The 19,689-nt window shown below is 44.2% G+C and overlaps 1 protein-coding gene across 1 annotated transcript in view; it reads left to right on the forward strand.

The window, feature by feature from the left end:
- Positions 1–19,689, forward strand: part of LOC132572912 (organic cation/carnitine transporter 2-like) — a 75,860-nt gene that overhangs the window by 48,176 nt on the left and 7,995 nt on the right. The window contains exons 2-6 of the mRNA XM_060240500.1: positions 1,982–2,085; positions 2,692–2,846; positions 3,347–3,518; positions 10,151–10,277; positions 12,567–12,667. Of these exons, the coding sequence (XP_060096483.1) occupies positions 1,982–2,085; positions 2,692–2,846; positions 3,347–3,518; positions 10,151–10,277; positions 12,567–12,667 (659 nt within the window). The remainder of the gene's footprint in view (positions 1–1,981; positions 2,086–2,691; positions 2,847–3,346; positions 3,519–10,150; positions 10,278–12,566; positions 12,668–19,689) is intronic.

Consider the following 19,689-nt stretch of genomic DNA (forward strand, 5'->3'; position numbering starts at 1 on the left):
TGCATAGTTTTAAAAGTTCTATCATGTTGACCCCTCAGTCATCCTTTCCTCATAGGGAAAGTATTCCATCCCCTTTATCATTTTACTTGCCCTTTTCTGCATATTTTTCAATATCTTTTTTGAGGTGTGGTGACCAGAACTGTACACAGTATTCCCACTGAGACCACACCATAGATTTATACAGAGGCATTATGATACTGGCTGATTTGTTTTCAGTCTCCTTCCTAATAATCCCCAATACAGTATTTGCCTTTTTTTTTTTTACTGCAGTCACATACTGAGTCAACATCTTCAGTGAGTTATCTACCACGACTCCAAGATCTCTCACCTGGTCAGTTACCGCCAACTTGGACCCCATCAACATATATTTATAATCAGGATTTTTGGCTCCAATGTGCATCACTTTGCATTTGCTCACATTGAATCTTATTTGCCGCGTTCATGCCCACTTGTTCAGTCTTGATAGATCTCCCTTTAGCGCCTCAAAGTCCTCCCTGGTTCTCACTGCCCTGAAGAACTTAGCATCATCCACAAACTTAGTCATTTCACTGCTTACTCCTAACTCCAAATCAGTAATGAACAAATAAAAAAGCACTAGACCTAGTACCAAGCCCAGTGGTAAGCCACCGCTTACCACCTTCCACTGTGAAAACTGCCCATTTATCCTCATTCTCTGTTTCATGTTAATTAACCAGTTTTTCATCCTCAAGAGAATTTGTCCTTTTATTTCATGACTGCTGAGTTTACTTAGGAGCCTTTGATGGGGAACTTTATCAAAAGCTTTCTGGAAGTTGAGGTATACAACATCTACTGGGTTACCTTTGTCCACATGTTTGTTCACCCCCTTAAAGAACTGTAAAAGGTTAGTGAGACAAGATCTTCCCTTACAGAATCCATGCGGATTCTTCCTCAGTAACTTTTGTTCATTGATGTGCCTACTAATTCTACCTTTAAGAACGGATTTCACCAATTTACCCAGTATTGCTGTTAGACTGGCCTATAATTTCCTGGATCTCCTCTGAAACCTTTTTAAAAGATGGGGGTTAGATTAAAGATGGGGATTAGTGTCATATTACATACAAAAGCAGTATGTTGGATTAATTCTGATTTTTTTTTCTGTTTATGTTCCAATGCATCTAGCATGCAGAGTCATCTGGCAAGAATTAATCAAAAACAAAACTGCTCTTGCCATCAGCCATCCCTCATTAGCTCCAAGCCTCTCCTCACCTTCAGCTCCTAGTCTACCTGGTGACAAACTTGGACTCCTCTCTCCATTCCTGCCCTCTTAGATACACAGAAATACCACAGTCTCTTTAAATGTATCTAAAACAGGGGAAAGGCAGTACTAATGATCTTGACTGCCTGTGTTCCAACAATAAAGCTTTTTACACAAGCATCCTTGTTTACATTTATTTCACAGCCTTCCTTCCCTTGTGTTGCCAGTGCCCAGTTGTAAGTGAGATGCTGATACACTGAGACTTTTTTATGAGTTGGATGCCGTGGAGGAGGCAGGGGATAGTAGCTAGGTCTCAGGTAAAGTGGCAACACTGAAGGCAGGACTTGCCAAGACAAGCCAAGATTAACAGATGGTCTCTTTAACCATAGTTTTGTGTTACATCTAAACCTATCAAGAGTGTCTTGAAGGAAGATGTGTGCATAATCTTTGAGGCATAAATATCTGAGATTCCAAAGCAATTGGAGACTTCTGCCTTCTTCCCCATCACTATATGCTGAAGAATTTCACCCTCAAATGAAGCGCTCCATATAATCTAGGTTTCCCATTTTGTAAGGGCATACTGTGAATGGTTGGTTTTGTTATTGAAGGGAAAATATCTACAACAGAATTTTGGTTCTTTCATTATTCCTAAAATTTTCCACATTTACATTCCGATACTATTTTTATAGGTTATTGTTTGGTTGTTTTATAAAAATTAATCATATGTGTAAGTTAATAATGCTAATGCTTTTCTTTCTTTTCCAGTGGGATCTTGTGTGCGACAATGACTGGAAAACACCTTTAACTACCTCTTTGTTTTTTGTGGGCGTATTGGTTGGATCTTTTATATCTGGACTACTCTCAGACAAGTAAAGTATATAGTAGATACGTCTACCTTTTTATACATGACATTTAACCCTGAGTCAGAACGGAATTGATAAATTGTATTCAGATAGTTTGTTGTATTTGACTCTCAAAGTGGCACATCATTCCACTTCCCACTAACCTTCAGTTAGGTTAGAGTCACTGGCTTAAGTTAATCCAGTGAGTTTCATTGCTAAGTAGAAGTCTTAAGCCTGTGTCTCTCCAGTTATAATCCACATTTGATGAGAAATGTACAAGGAAAAGGGGAGAAGAAATAGATCTGTCCTGTCTTTACTCCCCCACTGCCCCAGAGGGCACATTTCCTGTAGGCCACAGTAAAGAAGGAACGTGTTAGAAAATAAAGAGACCTGAACGAATTTGCAGACATTAATTCCCTCTCTCATTAGAATGCAATTGAACCTTCAGTGAGAACATTTTACTGCTGTGGAGGTTTAAAATATTTCAGATGGGGATGATTCTCCAAATGTTACTTTGTCTGACATCAGAAGAGCATGTATTAATTGTCCTTTAATCCTTTTAATTTTTTTATAATGCTCTGTTTAACTGATCTTTGATGTTATTCTTTTCCTTCTGTTTTTGTCGCATGGTAGGTTTGGTAGGAAGAATGTGTTGTTTGCAACAATGGGAATCCAAACTGGCTTTGGCTTCCTCCAGGTCTTCTCAACAAGCTGGGAGATGTTTTCAGCACTTTTTCTTATTGTTGGAATGGGACAGATCTCTAATTACGTGGCTGCATTTGTGCTTGGTATGTGATCATCTTAATGTTATTGTTATTGTTAACAGAACACAAAGGAAAAAATGCCAAATGATAGATGATTGATTTATTATTGTGCAAAGTAATACAAATAATAGAAGGACCCAATGTCATCTGGCAGGTCGAGGATGAAATCTAAATGTTTAGCTATGCTAATGTGTGGTGTTCCTTTCCAAATATTGTAGACTTACTACAGTATGGAAATATTGTCACAAAGAGAGCAGATTTTTTTTTTTTTTTTAGCATTCTGAAATCATGCTGGCAAAGAACTTGGGGCCCAGTCATTACATCTTCACCCATTGCTGCAGGTATAAATACTAATTTTGCCAAAAGGGTCAAATATATAACTATAGGCACATCATTTATACAATGCCATAATATTTTTATGTCTCTTCTTATAGAGGTAGTTTCACATTTTTTTTCTAAGGGAAATATCTAACTGGGGAGCATTTTGTCTGAATTCTAATGAACTTATTCCTTGTTTTGAACAGGCGCAGAAATTCTTGGCAAATCAGTCCGCATTATATATTGCACATTAGGCGTTTGCATATTTTATGCATTTGGCTACATGTTGCTGCCACTGTGTGCTTACTTCTTCAGAGACTGGCGGACTCTGCTTCTGACTCTTACTTTACCAGGGCTGCTGTATGTTCCACTGTGGTGGTGAGTGTACTTTACAATAAAGATGTTCACATTGTACCCCCCCCCCCAAAAAAAAAAACAAAACCCTAATACCTGCTAATGCCCTTCAATTGAGCGGGAAACTGCTTGTCTTATGGTACAATCTTATGCAGAATTGCTCCATCCTTGCTCCTGGTATTGATTTAGACCAGATTAACTCTGCATAGAATTGTACTGTTAATGAAGATTAGAATGGTATTTCAAGAACTTGAGAAGTTATTATTACATTACTGATAGGGATAACTTTAGTTGCAAACACACATGGTGCTCCCTCAAAATAGCTAAAAGGCTTGATTTTCAAGAAAATGAAGAAAATGGCAATTCACTTGATGCTCAGACTGAGGACTGGTTTGTCAGTCATTGGAATGCCATTGATGCCATCGCTCTTCAACACCCTCTATGTCCTCACTCTCTCTTAGCGCCATGGTATACTTTGGAGCTGAGAGATATGAAAAGGTTGCTTCGACAGCTTGAGTAAATCTGGCAACAAACCCAGGACAAAATGACAAGAACACACTATAGTGTCCAAGTGAAGGCCTATAAGGTGATGGTGAAAGCGACAAAATGATCTTATTTTTCTGCCTCCATCGCATCTGCTAGTTTGTGTCCTGTGCAGTTTAGAACAACAGTCCTTGATTTCTGGTAATGTGGAATCCCAAAATGATAGGGAATTGCCTTGACACTTTGCAGACAAAATCTTGAAACTCCACCGGGAGATCACCAATTTGTATAGATAATGTGCCAGGGGCTTCTGTAACTTATACAGGTTGTCTCTCAGACTTCTTCTGCCAGCTCTCCCTGATGGCTATGGATAGGATCCTGGTGGCAGTCAAGCTAACAATCTGCACCTTAGATCCCTTGCTGTGATGTGAATCTTGCTGTGATGTGTTAGGAGGCTCCCTGAGAGATTGTGAATTTCTCTCTCTCTCTTTCAGGGCCACTTTCCCAGCTTTTTAAAGGAGGCCCTAGTTTGAGTGATTTTGAAGAAGCCTTCTTTGGACAGGACAGAGCTGGCCAATTGCTGCCAAGTCTCAAATTTGCCATTTCTGGGGAAAGTAATTGAGAGGGCAGTGGCTGAGTTAGCTGATGATCTTCAATGGCAATTGAACCATGGTTGGTCAACAGCTGATACTGATTGACCACCTCACCTCCCTGGGAATACAGGGTACCATGCTTCAGTGGTTTTCCTCATTCTTATGGGGACATCTAACGGAGGTTGTTGTCAGTGGCTGGAGTTCCCCTAGTATGCCACATTTGTGGCATTCCTCAAGGTGTGATATTGTTGCCAATATTGTTTAGCATCTATATGCACCCTTTGTCTGATCTTATCAGGGATTGTGGGGTGGAGTACAATCCGGGGAGGGATGGTGACTCAGTGGTAGAGAATCTGCTTGGTAAGCAGAAGGTCCCAGGTTCAATCCCTGGCCGCTCCAACTAAAAAGGATCCAGGCAAATTGGTGTGAAAAATCTCATCTTGAGACCCTGAAGAGCCACTGCCAGTCTGAGTAGACAATACTGACTTTGACAGACTGAGGGTCTGATTCAGTATAAGGCAGTTTCATATGTTCATACGTTCACGTACACAAAAAGACACCCAGCTCTGTCTCCTGCTTGGTGATAAGCTGGAGTCTGCTCTCTCTGAACTATCCCATTGTCTGGACACTGTGGTGGGCTGGTTGACAGAAAACTGACTGAAGCTAAATTCTTCCAAGACAGGTTATATGGCCGAGTTGGCACAGAGCTGTTGGCAGCATACAACTCCTGATTCTTGATGGGGTTCTGCTTACACTGTTGGGCTCCATCAGGAATCTGAGGGTATGGTTGGATACTTCACTCTCATGTAAGAAACAAGTGTCCAACATTGAACAGACCTTCTTTTACCATCTACAGCAAACCTGCCAATTAGTTCCCTGCCTGTCTTGCTCCAACTTTGCCACAGTGATCCATGCCATGGACACTTTTCACTTAGATTACTGTCATTCACTCTACACAGGGCTGCTCCTTGAAGCTGCTTCAGGTAATTCAGAATGCAGCCACCAGATTGTTGGCTGGTGTAACCTGCAATGGACATATTCATCCTGTGCTGCAGCAGCTACATTGGCTACTTATCTATTTCCAAATCAAGTTCAAAGTGCTGGTGTTTAAAGCCCTAAACAGTCTGGGACCATCATATCTGAGGTAGTGGTTCTCTCACTGTAATCCCCTTCAAATGCTATACTCATCATCACACAACTTGTTGATGGTGCCATGCCCCTGACAGGTCCACTTGGCTACCACCAGGACAAGGGCCTTTTCCATCTTGGCCCCCTCCAGGTGGAATGCCTTGTTAGGTGAGGTTCAAGCCCTGCAGGACCTTCCGAGCTTCTGAGAAGGCTTGTGAGTCAGTCTTGTTCAGGGAAACTTTCTTCTGGTCTTGTTCTGTTGGCCCTCCTGAAACTCATCCACTTCCCTAAATTGTATTGATTATTTATGAATGACGAGTGTCTGATTTTATTATCTTATGTATTTTTAGATGCAGTCATTTTATTGTTGTAATCCACCCTGAGCCTTCAGGAAAGGGCAGAATAGAAATCTAATAAATAAAGTACTTTTTTTTTTGTCTTGTCAATCTTTCTTTTTTTTCTGTTTCCAAATTTGGAAGTAAGTCAACTTGCAGTTACCCAAAACTTAGAACAAAGAAAAATATATGAATCTGGTTTGGGGTTACCTGGCACAGAAATATTGTGCTACTGTAGCACTGGTGACAATTAACACAAGGCATAAAACAGCCATCTTACATGTATGCTTGTAGTAAATTTAATTTTTATTTGTATTCAATCATTAGCAAAGAAGCTATTTAATTATTTCATACAGTAGTACTGGTTTATTGGATTAATAAGCAAATGCATACAACTGGCAAGTAGAAAATAGCATATGCGCAGAAGGGAAGGGGCCTTTCTGTACCATGTTTACAATGCAGTATATGGTGCAAGGGTATCAATACACACCTGTACTTACAATGGTCATGATACCCACTCATGTGCACACACACGTCTGCTTATCTCATGAGATTTCATCCCATTGCCATCACTGAACATATGCACATCATTTAGAAGCTGATATCATGGTGCAGCTGCCGTTGCCTAAATCGTAACTGCCGATTAGGCCCTCAGGCTCCCAACTTAGGCTCCCAAAATAGTTTTTGAGTGTGAAGAGATGTGTAAGATATTGCTGGAGAACAAGATGGCGGAGCACAGGAGCTTGGGTGTTAGAGCTGCCAAAAATGCAAAATTTTCCCCGCTCTATACCCGACGAGAGCCACAGGAAATTGAACCAATGGTACCAAAGATGGCATTATAACAGCCAGGGGCACAACCCCAGCCTCGGCCCCGGAACATCTCGGCGCCGTTGACATCGCGGACGCTGGCGGTGCAGCCGGGGAAACACTGGGAGAGTTTCTGCTCTCCTGGGGGTCCCTGTGTTGCTGCTGGCCTGCAGGTGAAGCACCAACAGGCTGCTGGCAGAGTGCTACGAGTACAAATAAAACGGAAGCAAAAAGAAGACGTGACATCTCATTCCTTGAGCCGCAGCTGGGATAACTGGAGGAGCTGCTTTTCTTCTAGCTGCTTATCGTTTACTGAGCAATTGAGAACTTGCCCTCGACACTTTAATGACACTCCAGGACTTAGACTGCACATGGCACTTTACTCCATCCATTATTTAAAAATCTTGACTTTCATTTTATCTTATTTATCCATCAACTCCATAAATTCGGCTCCAAACGCCGGACTCTGAATTCCACAAACTGCTGCTAATTGCTGCTGAATTTTACCGATAGATAGATAGATAGATAGATATATAGATAGATAGATAGATAGATAGATAGATAGATAGATAGATAGATAGATAGATAGATAGTTAGTTAGTTAGTAAGGGAACTCACTGAGCCTGATTAGAGATAAATTTAACTAATTGGAATGAAATTGATACTAAATTAATTATATGTATTTACTAATTTGAAATTAATTGAATTTTTGTTAATACTGATTGACTTATTTATTAATTGGCTGTTGGGAGGGTTTTAGTAATTGATTTAGTGGGTTAGTATTCGGTCTAATTACATGTTGAGAATTTTTAGACACTAAATTAATTTGATTGAACTGCTGATTAATTAGATTTAATTTATTAATTTTTTACAGTACTAAATTAAGAGGGAGAATTAGCATTGGGTAGGGTGTTATATTAATTTTGTGGGTAGAAATAAATTGGGAATCTAATCAGACTTAGTGGGAAATAGGAAAAACAAAATTAGTGCAATATTATATTACCAAGTTGGAGTATTCCAGGCATTGAACGGTTGATGTAATAGTGTGGTTACTCAGTGCTCCATCTTGATTGGTCTGAGGCTTCTACGAAGGCAACTGATGTGAGATTACTGAGCTGGGGATCCCGGTGCTCCTGGGGAAGGGAAAGTGTAGTGGTGGGAACAGGCGTTTGTATAAGGGAAGGAGGCCGAGATGCATGAATGCTCAACCTTCTTCCAGCCTGCGTCCCATCCCAATGGCTGCAAGCAGTGGGACCAAGTTAAAGCATCTGCCTCCATTATTGGTGCTGTACAACGCCAGGTCTATTAATAATAAGATCTCTGTCCGAGAATACTTGCAGGAGCAAATTATGGACCTGGCTTGAGTGACTGAGACCTGGGTTTGAGAAGGGGAGACAGGCTGAGTGGACTGAAATGAAATCCAACGAAGACGGAGGTCTTGTATCTAAGTTGCTGCAGTCTGGGACTGGAGGTCCATTTACCGACCTTCAATGGGGCGCAGCTTATGCCGGCGCCTAAGGTTAAAAGCTTAGGAGTGCTCTTGGATGCCTCCTTAACAATGGAGGCCCTAGTAGCTGCCACTGCCAGGTCAGCTTTCTACCATCTGCGGATGGTAAGGCAGTTGGTTCCCTTTCTTGATAGTGACGACTTAGCTACTGTGATCCATGCTACGGTCACCTCAAGATTAGATTACTGCAATGCCCTCTACATGGGGCTGCCCTTGTACCAAATCCAGCGACTCCAGCTGGTGCAGAATGCTGCAGCCAAGTTGTTAATGGGAGTTCCTTTACGGGAGCACATTTGGCCTGTGCTGAAAGCACTGCACTGGCTACCGATAGTGTACTGGATTCGCTTCAAGGTGCTGGTTATCATCTTTAAAGCCCTATATGGCCAGGTCTTGCATACCTTAGGGACCGCCTTTCCCCATATGTGCCCCAGCGAGCACTTCGGTCTGGAACCCAAAACCGGTTGATGGTCCCCAGCATCAAAGAAGCTAGGCTTGCGTCAATAAGAGCCAGGACCTTTTCCATCGCTGCTCCTAGCTGGTGGAATGAGTTGCCGGAGGAGCTGAGGGCCCTGCGAGAGCTCACACAGTTCCGCAGGGCCTGCAAAACGGCACTCTTCCATCATACTTTTTATAATGACATCTACAGCAGTGGATTGGGCTCAGAAACACCACCAGTGGCTTGTCTGGGACCTCCAGAAGTTTAAAAATCAAACAGTCTGATTACCACTACTAATATCTTGTTGTTCGGATACGTTGAATTAGCACCAGATGTTTTAAATGTTTTAATGTTTTAGCTTTTTTATATTTACTACTGCTTATATTTACTGTGTAAATGGTTGGGCATGCTTTTGCTGACCCTCATATTGTTAGCCGCCCTGAGCCTGCCTTGGCGGGGAGAGCGGGATATAAATTAAATAAATAAACTTGATTGTGATCCTGTTACAGCTATCATAAAAACCCAGGTCTATATTGTTGCTGTATTAACCTGTTTTAGTCTACACTTCAGTGCACTGTTATTACTGCCTCATGATCCTTTGATGAAATAACAGAAGAATCTTGTGACACCTTTAAGACTAACAAAGCTATTTTTGGCATAAGGTTTCCTAACCTACAGCATACTTTGATTCATGAAGTGTTACATTCCACTGGCACAGAAAAGAGCTGTTGCAAAGAGAAGCCAAAAGACTCAATTTTGTAGGACAACATGTACTACATAACATTCCACAGTACAGGTAAAAATGAGATGCAGTCAAAAGAATAAATAAACCACTCAGAGTTAGTTTGGACCATTCCCAGCTGTTAATGAACTGGCAAAGCAGGATGAATCTGAATAGTGCATTTAATCCTCTTCTGCTGTTTGTGTGTTGGGTACAAATCTCTCTGCCAGCTCAATGTAGCACTTCCCCTCTCTGATGAAGTGGGCTCTTGCTCAGGGAAGCTTATGCTGTGGATACCAGGTGCCGCAACACACGATTCTTATTTTAGCTGCCACATATCAACATGGCTACCTCTCATTCACAATGCATTCTCTTTTATACTTAATAATTAACACAGTAAAATTGTGATTCACACCTTTCCTGTTTTAGTTCCATGCATGCATTGCCAATTAGTGGTTCCCCCCTGCAGCCCTTGTTAGTCACAGCAGAGTTTGCTCCAGCCTCTAGCATGGCAAGAAGGCAAGGGCAGTATTAAGAGTGTTTTGTTATCAAAGTTACAAAGTCTTTGTTGTCGAAGTGGAAGTCTGAAAGCCCCGGCTGTTGTGGTGAAACCATTGTGTGCAAGTTCTGTTGAAACCTGTTGCAGGTTCATTCCAGAATCCCCTCGGTGGCTGCTCTCACAAGGAAGGATTCAGGAGGCAGAAGCCATAATTCTGAAGGCTGCAAAAAAGAATGGTATTCAAGCCCCAGATGTCATATTTGATCCAATAGAGGTAAATGTGCACTCGACTGAATCTGCTGCTTTTTCCCCTACTTAATCTGCTCTTCCTTGGCCTCCTATCTCTGTCCTAAAGTGTGCCAACCCCCTTACATAAATCTGTTGGAACCCAAGTAGTTGAAGGAAGGCTGTCCGTACTGTATCTTGATGTGGCAACTGTCAGGCTTAGGATTTTATAAAGCAGCTGACTGTGCTTGGGAAATTATACTTTATCACTAATTTATTATGTTAAATTTATGTGTCGCCCAACCCCTGCGGGTACAGGGCTCTGGGTGATGTATATCATTTCATAAGAAGAATAAAAACATAAAATCACACACAAACCAGTAGTAATACTAAATTTCTAAAGGGTCAGATGATAAAATTTCTTCCAACTTTCTATTTCAGACTGCAGCCACCTTGCAGATGGGGGAGCAGGGAACAGAGCAACCTGGGGAGGAGGAGAGGGTGCCAGCCAGAGTGGAAACCATTGCTGTCATCAACCAAAAGCCTGGCAGAACATCTCTGCCTTATAGGCCCTGTTGAATTGCATAAGATCCTGCAGGGCCCTGGTGGTATTCAGCAGAGAGATCCGCCAGGACTGAAAAGTCCCTGGCCCTGGTTGAGGACAGCTGGACATCTTTGGGACCAGGGATCACCAGCAGGTTGCTATCTTGGGAGCATATCTTCGGATAAGACAGTCCTGCAGATACGTTAGTTCCTGTGCCCGCTTAAGGCCTTAAAGGTCAGCACCAGAACCTTGAACTTTGACTTGGAGCTCCACTGGAAGTCAATATAGCTGGCACTAGCTGTTGCCAATTTGTGAAAGTGAGAAAAACTGTGGGAGTGTAATTCAGAGACTGACTCTATATCTGAAAGCTCTTGATAAAGCCCTCTAGCTGAATGTAGCTGGCACAGCACAGGTTGTGTATGTGCCATCTGTGACATTCACTTTAGGACTCACACAAGCACATTCTGGATCAGCTGGAGCTTCCGGGTCAGTTTCAAAGGCAGGCCAGCTTACCTTGCCGCTGCCTCTTGTGTATGCACGCTCTGGATTCTTGGTGTAGGCTGCAAAAACATAGTTTGAAGCATAGCTTGCAAAAGCATTCTGATACCAGTCTGCTGTTTCAAAAAAAAAAAAAGCAACAAACCCTTGGATTTGCAGCTTTTTGTAGCAGGGCAATTTACTGAAAATATTTATTCAGACTGCGCCCCCCCCCCCCCAACATTATTTGATAATGGGCAGCGAGTGAGCCTTGGAGGCTTGACTGTGACACAGTGGTACAGCATCTGTTTGGCATGCAGAAGGTCTCAGGCTCAGTCACTGGCAACTCCACCTAAATAATAATACGGTAATAATAGGAGATGTGAGAGACCTCTGCCTGAGACCTTGGAGAGCTACTGACATTCTGAGAAGACATTAGTGACCTTAATAGATCAATGATCTGATTCAACTTGTGAAAGTGAGAAAAACTGTGGCCTTAATGTGACACCAGGGCCGTCATGAGATTGCTGGTATTTATGTTGCATCACCGTGGAGCCAAACTATGTAAAATCTAACATTCCTGAACAACTTTTAGACTGATTTGAAGAGGAAAGCTAATCGGAATCTAGAGATGTCCAGATAACATCCTTTCAGGGTGGCTGGATGATCTGAATGTTTTATGCCTCAGGTTAGAAGATAGGCATGAACAAGAAAAGACAGTCAAATAGTTGGTATAATGACAAAAATATCATGTAAAAATGGACTGTAAAGGGAAGCAAAATATATAGAAGAATAATGTTTATAATATTCTAAAAGCCAAGAGTGCCAAGTATTTTAAGAAAATATTTATCTAGAAAACTTACATGCTGCCTCTCCAGGGAACCTAGATAAAGTAGCAGTGTCAGAAATCTGCTGAAAATCAATGGGATATAGTTACACACATGTGCACCTCAAAAATAGGACCTATGTAATCTGTAACTGGAACCTCATGGAAAATAAGAGGGAATTGGTAGAAGGAACAGAAAAAACCTCTCTCAATGCTGCTGTGGAAACAGTATCTATTCACAGGGATTGGAGAATGTGTGTCCCTCAGTTCACTCTAATTATGTAGCCTCATTTCCTGGAACCATCATTCAGATTTAAAATGGCTGCTTTGTATGTTACATGCTACATTAATTATATAAACATTTTAAATTTTAAAATCCCTGCCCATCAGACCTGTTGTTGAGATTTCCTGTCATTTGCCCTGTGACTTTATTGTCATTTTATTTCAATAGAAATACATTGGTTTTCATACACATATATCTGTCTCTCTAGCTGCAAGATTTGAATTCCCACAACCAACAATCATACAGCGTTTTGGACCTAGTGAGGACCCCAAATATAAGATCTATCACTATCATGTCTGTGATCCTATGGTAAGCAAACATTAAACATGCTCCAAGAATTCACCTGAATAAGCTAAAGCCCAGCAATTGCATCTCTGAAGACTGGAGGTCTCAGATTGATAAAATGGTTTTTAGTAGATCATTATTACTGTGCTACAGCTGTGTATGGTACTTACCGAGCAGCATAAGAAAATATCTCTGTCCCCAGAGACTTCATAATCCAAATTACACAGCATAAGAAAATATCTCTGTCCCCAGAGACTTCATAATCCAAATTACAATCTCTTACTGTTCCTAGAGTTTTTGTTGGCGATCCATATTTAAGTTTTACATTTTCATGGCCTAGAAGTTTAACAAACCAGTACCTGATAAGATTTTATGATAACTGTCTACACCACTTAAGACTCCAAGTGGGAAATGGAATGACTTAGATGTAGTGGAGCACTTTTGTTGGAATAAAAATTTGTGCCAGCAGAATTCTTCTCACTGCAGACTAAAATTTGAGGGCTTTAATTCATGGCTTCTAATCCTGGTTACAAACTGGTTTGACACTAGAGGGATAATATCATACTGTGGGGATAATTTCAGGTGGGCAGCCGTGTTAGAAAAGCAGGATTTGAGTCCTGGTTTTCATGGTGTGATGAAGGGAGCTTTGACTCTCGGAAGCTCATACCCTGGAAATCTTGTTAGTTTTCAAGGGGCTAATGGCCTTGGATCTCAGCATCACACGGTGGTCAGCTTGAATTACAAATGGCAGGGAATTAAGAGAGGAGGAGGGAGGGGCAAAAACAATTACTACCATTGGAAGGGTTTGATCTTCTTTGTGGTCTCTGTGCATCACACCATTGGGATTAGGTGCCAGTGCCGATCTCAATCGGTAAACTTGAAAGCTGCGGATTTCCACGCCCACGCCTCAGTGCGCATGCCCAGAAGCCCCGCTGCACATGCCCACCGAGGCGGGAGTGGGCATCCCGCCAGTTCTCTTCTGACCGCTGCTCAGATCAGTCGATCACTCTTCACTTTGGTCGGTGAACTTTCACTTCTGCTAGCTATTCTCTACAACTCTGTTTATTTCTTCTAGGACGGTAAATTATATATTATTTTTCCTTTTTCCGGGAACGTCTCCACTTCCCGTGGAAGAGCGGAGAGGAAAGAACTCTTTCCCCCCCCCCCTCCCTCCCCATTTGTATGGAAAGACACTGGGGATTTTTTAAAAGGTGTACCAAGTGCGGGAGTAAAATCGCCCCACTTGACAGTCACGCACTGTGCCTACTTTGCCTTGGGGAACTTCACAGGACTGGTTCGTGCACGCACTGTGCCAAATTCTCCAAGCAGACCAAGAAAAACAGATCAGCTCGCCTCGCAGCGGCCCTGGTGGAACAGGCACTGTCCCCGCGAAGAATGTCTTCGTCAGCATTGACAAGTCACGCTCGAGCCGACCAATCCCGACTACCGGATCAGCGGCTTCGATAACGGTCGATACTGATCGTTCCCCTTCCGACACTGATCGCCCTCATAAACAGGCAGGCTCGGCTCCCAGGTTGAATCCTCCACGCCTGCTAAGAAGCACAAAGAGGATAAGGGGTCTCACTCGGAGAAGAAGAAGAAAACTGAAAAGCTGAAACACAGGAGCAAAACTGTTTCTCCATCCTCTCCGAAATCACCATCGGACCCGAAGGCACTGATCATTCCTCCACTGAAACTCTTCGCTTCACCGGGCCATCGGCTAAGCCCTCCGATGCTCGCCTCGATGTCCACACAGCTCATCATTTCTTCGGATTCCGACAGTGACATCGATCTTACGCAGCGCTCCGGTGTCGAAGGTAGTCCCTCTGATCCATCGCAGATAGCTGCTAAGATGCCTCGATCCCGAAGCCCTTCACCTCGAGGCAGATTGAAGGAATCACAGAGGGATCGATCTCCACTGAGCCGATCTCCAAGATATAGAGCCAGGGTCGACTCTCCGTCTCGCCTTCCGCCACCACCGATCCCATGGGATCAACGTCAGTGGCACTACTTATACGGGGCATACCCAATGCACTCGGCCTTTCCTTGGCTCTCTCCACGTCCAATGGACTGGAACCAATATTCGGAAGCCTCCTGTTGATCCTGAACCTCTTACAGACCATCAAGATGGGGTCCATCTGCGTCACTCTCCAGACCACCCGACACTGACTTGAATCGACAATATAGAGATTCTGTGTGTCAAACGCCTATTGAGCCTGTTCCCAAGAATACAACACTGGAACCCATTTCGGTACCGACGCCGCACCTTTCAGATCATTCTGACTCTGCTGATGGCTCCCCGAGATCGGAGGGAGGTCAATACCTGAGGATCCAGAGACATTTTCCTCTCCAGAAGAACCTTCTCCCTCTCAGAAAGTGGCAGAGGAACAACCCATTTCCCCTTCAGAGGATTTAAAATCATATGGAAACCTGGTCAAACGCATGGCACAATCACTATCCCTACCTATGGTTCAACCACAACCCATCATTACCGACATCGTCTCTGACATTGTACAAATGGACACCTCCACAGCAGTAGCTCTGCCTCTGACAACTGTTATGCTCCACACTACAAAAACCTCTTGGGAAAAGCCTGCTTCTACTCCTATCTCCTCCCGCAGATTGGATCACATGTACCATATTCAAGAATCCAGTGCAGACTTTCTCTTCTCCCACCCCAAACTCAACTCTGTGGTGGTCTCTTCATCATCAAAAGCGAGGAAGATGCACTCCCCGCCCCCCCGCCCCCCCCCCCCCCGACAAGGAGGGGAAGAAACTGGATAACTTGGGATGGCGATTTTATTCTGTTGGGACACTGGGTATCAAAATTGCCAATTATTCAGCCTGCATGGGACACTACCAATATGCCGTTTGGAAGCAACTATCCACCATATTACTAGATCTCCCAGAACAGAGTAGGTCTGCAGTCAAGAAGATCCAAAGTGAAGGTATGACCCTAGCCAAACAACAGCTGAACTCATCTAAGCATTCTGGCAACATATGTGCTAAGACTTTAACTACAGCCATTACCCTGAGACGACACTCTTGGCTTCGATCTATGGCTCTCCAGTCTGACACACAGGCTTATGTAGAAGACTTACCTTTTGATGGCAATGGCCACTTTAGTTCTAACACTGACTCCATTCTGCAAGAAATGGATAAAAGTATTAGAACCTCTAGAAACCTGGGAGTCCCTTCTTCGTCACACCCCCAGAGCAAACACCTGTGGACCAAACCATGGAATAAGAAGCCATACTCAAAACCACCTATGGAACAACCATGGCATCCCAAAGGTGCAGCACCTTTCTCCAAATCAACCTTTGGTTCAAAATCCAAATATTCTCCTACATCCTCCCAGTCATCGCACCAGAAGGGCCCTAGACAGCCTAAACAGAGGCTTTGACTGCTCTTCCCTCCCTGCCCCCCCTTTCTACCCGCTTTATTCGGACCACACCTGCCTTTCCCATTCATCCAGGCATGGTCCAAAATAACTTCAGATCAATGGGTCCTGTCTATAATTCATCAGGGTTATGCAATCGAATTTATTCAAAGTCCACCCACTCTGACCTTCATCTCCACCACTCCTTCCCTCGCACTTCAGGAAGAAGTTCAGGCACTCCTCCTCAAACAAGCCATAGAACAGGTGCCCTCGAACCAACTGGGCCTCGGGTTCTACTCCCGCTATTTCACAGTTCCAAAGCAGGACAGAGGTCTTCAGCCAATCATGGACCTTTGGGCCCTGAACCTGTTCATCACTTACCACAAATTCAGAATGACCTCACTACCCAACATTCTTCCTCTCCTCAATCGCGGGGATTGGATGGCCACACTGGATTTACAGGACGCTTACTTTCACATCAGCATCCACCCATCCCACAGGAAACACCATTGGAACAGCCCATTACCAATACCGAGCCCTACCATTCGGAATCTTTATGGCCCTCAGAGTCTTCACAAAGACGATGGTGGTCATCACAGCCCATTTGAGACTGCAGGTTATCACACTATTCCCGTACATAGACGATTGGCTACTAGTTGCGGAGTCCAAATCTCGCCTCTTGCAACACATCTCCATCACGTTCATTCTTTTACAAGAGCTGGGACTGCGAATCAACAAGAAAAAATCCATCTGCAACCCTCCCAGAGGGTACAGTTCATAGAAGCTATACTAGATACTCGTTCCTGCAAGGCCTTCCTACCACCAAAGCAAGCAGATGATATAATATCTCTGGTCCAAGTTTTTCTACACAACCCTACCGTCACATCACGTCAGATCCAATATCTCCTGGGCCTCATGGCGGCCACTACCTCGGTACTTGTTTTTGCCAGATTCCATATGAGGATTTTGCAACTGTGGTTCCTCAGACACTTCAGGTGCAATCTCGATCCCCCAACCCGTCAGATGACCATTCCTCCGGATGTACTCACATCCCTCACTTGGTGGCAACAACGTCATCATCTCCTGGAAGGAGCCCTTTCCACAAGCCGTCCCCATCAATCACCGTAACCACCAACTCATCCCTATGGGGCTGGGGAGCACACATGAATGGCCTCTGTGTGGGGGATAAGTGGCCCGAGCACCATGCGCATCACCACATAAACTTTTTAGAACTGTTGGCGATTCACTATGCCATCCACTCTTTTCAGCCATTGATTATGAACAGGTCGGTGGTCATTCTGATGGACAACATGACTGCTATGTCCTATATCAACAGACAGGGGGGGCACAGTCTCTCGGAAACCGTATCTACTAGCTCTGAACATATGGGAGAATTGCATATGGGAGAATTGCAAAGCAATGGGCTCCACGTTGGTGGTGACACACCTTCCTGGGGACCAAAATGTACATGCAGACCTCCTAAGTCGAGGGGGAGCATCCTTCCACGAATGGGAACTCAACTGGGAATTCCTACAGCCCATCTTCCTGGACTGTTGAACCCCGGAGATAGACATGTTCGCCACTCACAGCAATGTCAACTTTTCTGCTGCAGGGGAGGGGTGGACCCCCTGTACATGGGAGACGGTCTTCTTTTTCCATGGCATCAGTGTCACGTTTACCTGTCCCCCCCCATTCCCTTAATCACTAGAGTGGTGCAGAAAATATCACGGGAGCGACCGAGGGGGATCCTCATCACTCCTTGGTGGCCCAGACAACATTGGTTCTCCCCGATCTTTTGCCTGTTCAGGGGAATCTTCCGTCAGCTTCCACCAGCCACGGATCTCCTCCTTACCCACCAGGGTCGGGTAGTACATCACGATCTGAAATTAACAGCATGGCGTCTGCAGTGAGTCAGGCTCAATATATCCTCCTGAACAGCAGGAAGCCGTCCACTCGCAAGTCGTACGCCTATAAATGGTTGAGATTTGTTCAGTTCGCTACCGCTCTTTCCCTCAATCCACCTTCGGCAGGCTTATCCACCATAGTCGACTTTCTTTTCTCTCTGTTGGACAAGGGTTTATCTGTCTCGTCCCTACGAGTGTATCTGGCGGCCATCTCGGCCAGCCACTCTCAGATTGATGGACACTCTGTCTTTACCCATCCTGATACAAAGAAATTTCTCAAGGGCCTTACTGGGCTGTATCCTCCTACCAGGCAACCTGCCCCGGCATGGGACTTCTCCTTGGTTCTTCACATGCTCTCTGGGAAGCCTTTCGAGCCCATGGCGACTTGCTCCTTCCAACTCTTATCGTGGAAGACTGCCTTCCTGGTGGTGATTACATCTGCATGAAGGATGGGTGAGCTTATAGCTTCACCGATGAAGGTGTCTCGCTTTGTCCAGACATCACCTTCCTTCCCAAGGTGAGTTCCACCTTTCACCTAAATGCTGAAATTTATCTGCCTGTGTATTTTCCAAATCCAGCCAATGAGTCTGAACGGAGATTGCATTTCTTGAATGTTAAACAAGCATTATCCTTTTACCTTCATCGGTCGAGTCCTTCTCGAAAGGATTCCAGGCTTTTTGTTTCCTATGCTCCCACATCTTTGGGGCAACGAATCTCGTCCCAGAGACTTTCTAAATGGCTGAATGAGACCATAAGACTTTGTTATCTGTTGGGCAAGAGGCCTCTCCCAGGTCCTATCTGGGCCCATTCTACTCAGGCCATGGCTACATCCGTGGCCTTCATGAAGGGCATTCCACTCCAGGACATTTGCAAGGCTGCCACCTGGTCCTCCCCGCATACCTTTGTAAAGCACTATGCGCTGGACTTGCGTTTACGTCAGTATATGTCGGTGGGTCATGCTGTTCTACAGTCTCTTACCTGCTGATGGACCGTTGCACCCTTCCCCAGGTAGGCTTTTGCAGCTTGCTAATTTCCCAATGGTGTGCTGCACAGAGACCACGAGGAAGATAAACAGGTTGCTTACCTGTAACTGATGATCTTCGAGTGGTCGTCTGTGCAGTCATACTCCCCGCCCTCCTTCCCCTCTGCTGCTGGTTCATTTGTTTGAGATCATGCAGCGGTCAGAAGGAACTGGCGGGATGTCCGCTCCTGCCTCGGTGGGCATGTGCAGTGGGGCTTCTGGGCATGTGCACTGAGGTCTGGGCATGGAAATCCGCAGCTTTCAAGTTTACCGATCGATATCGGCGCTGGCGCCTAATCCCAATGGTGTGACTGCACAGATGACCACTCGAAGATCATCAGTTACAGGTAAGCAACCTGTTTTTACATCTGCACTGAGTTATAAGAAACTAGTACAACAGCTTTTGTGTTGTCTGAATGCTGGTATTCTAATAAATGAGGCTTTGTTTCGTTACCATAAACTAGGACTTTAAGCTGCCTACGTATTTTGTCTCTCCATATTATCTGGTTTAAAGCCATGTAATAAGAAGAGAAAACCGCAGATTTATACCCCACCCTTCTCTCTGAATCACAGTCTCAGAGCAGTTTACAATCTCCTTTGTCTTCTTTCCCCACAATAGACACCCTGTGAGGTGGGTGGGGCTGACAAAACTCTCACAGAAGCTGCCCTTTCAAGGACAGCTATGGCTGACCCAAGGCCATTCCAACAGCGGCAAGTGGAGGACTGGGGAATTAAACCCGGT

Source organism: Heteronotia binoei, chromosome 5 (assembly GCF_032191835.1).
Source record: "Heteronotia binoei isolate CCM8104 ecotype False Entrance Well chromosome 5, APGP_CSIRO_Hbin_v1, whole genome shotgun sequence".
NCBI classification, from domain to species: Eukaryota; Metazoa; Chordata; class Lepidosauria; order Squamata; family Gekkonidae; genus Heteronotia; species Heteronotia binoei.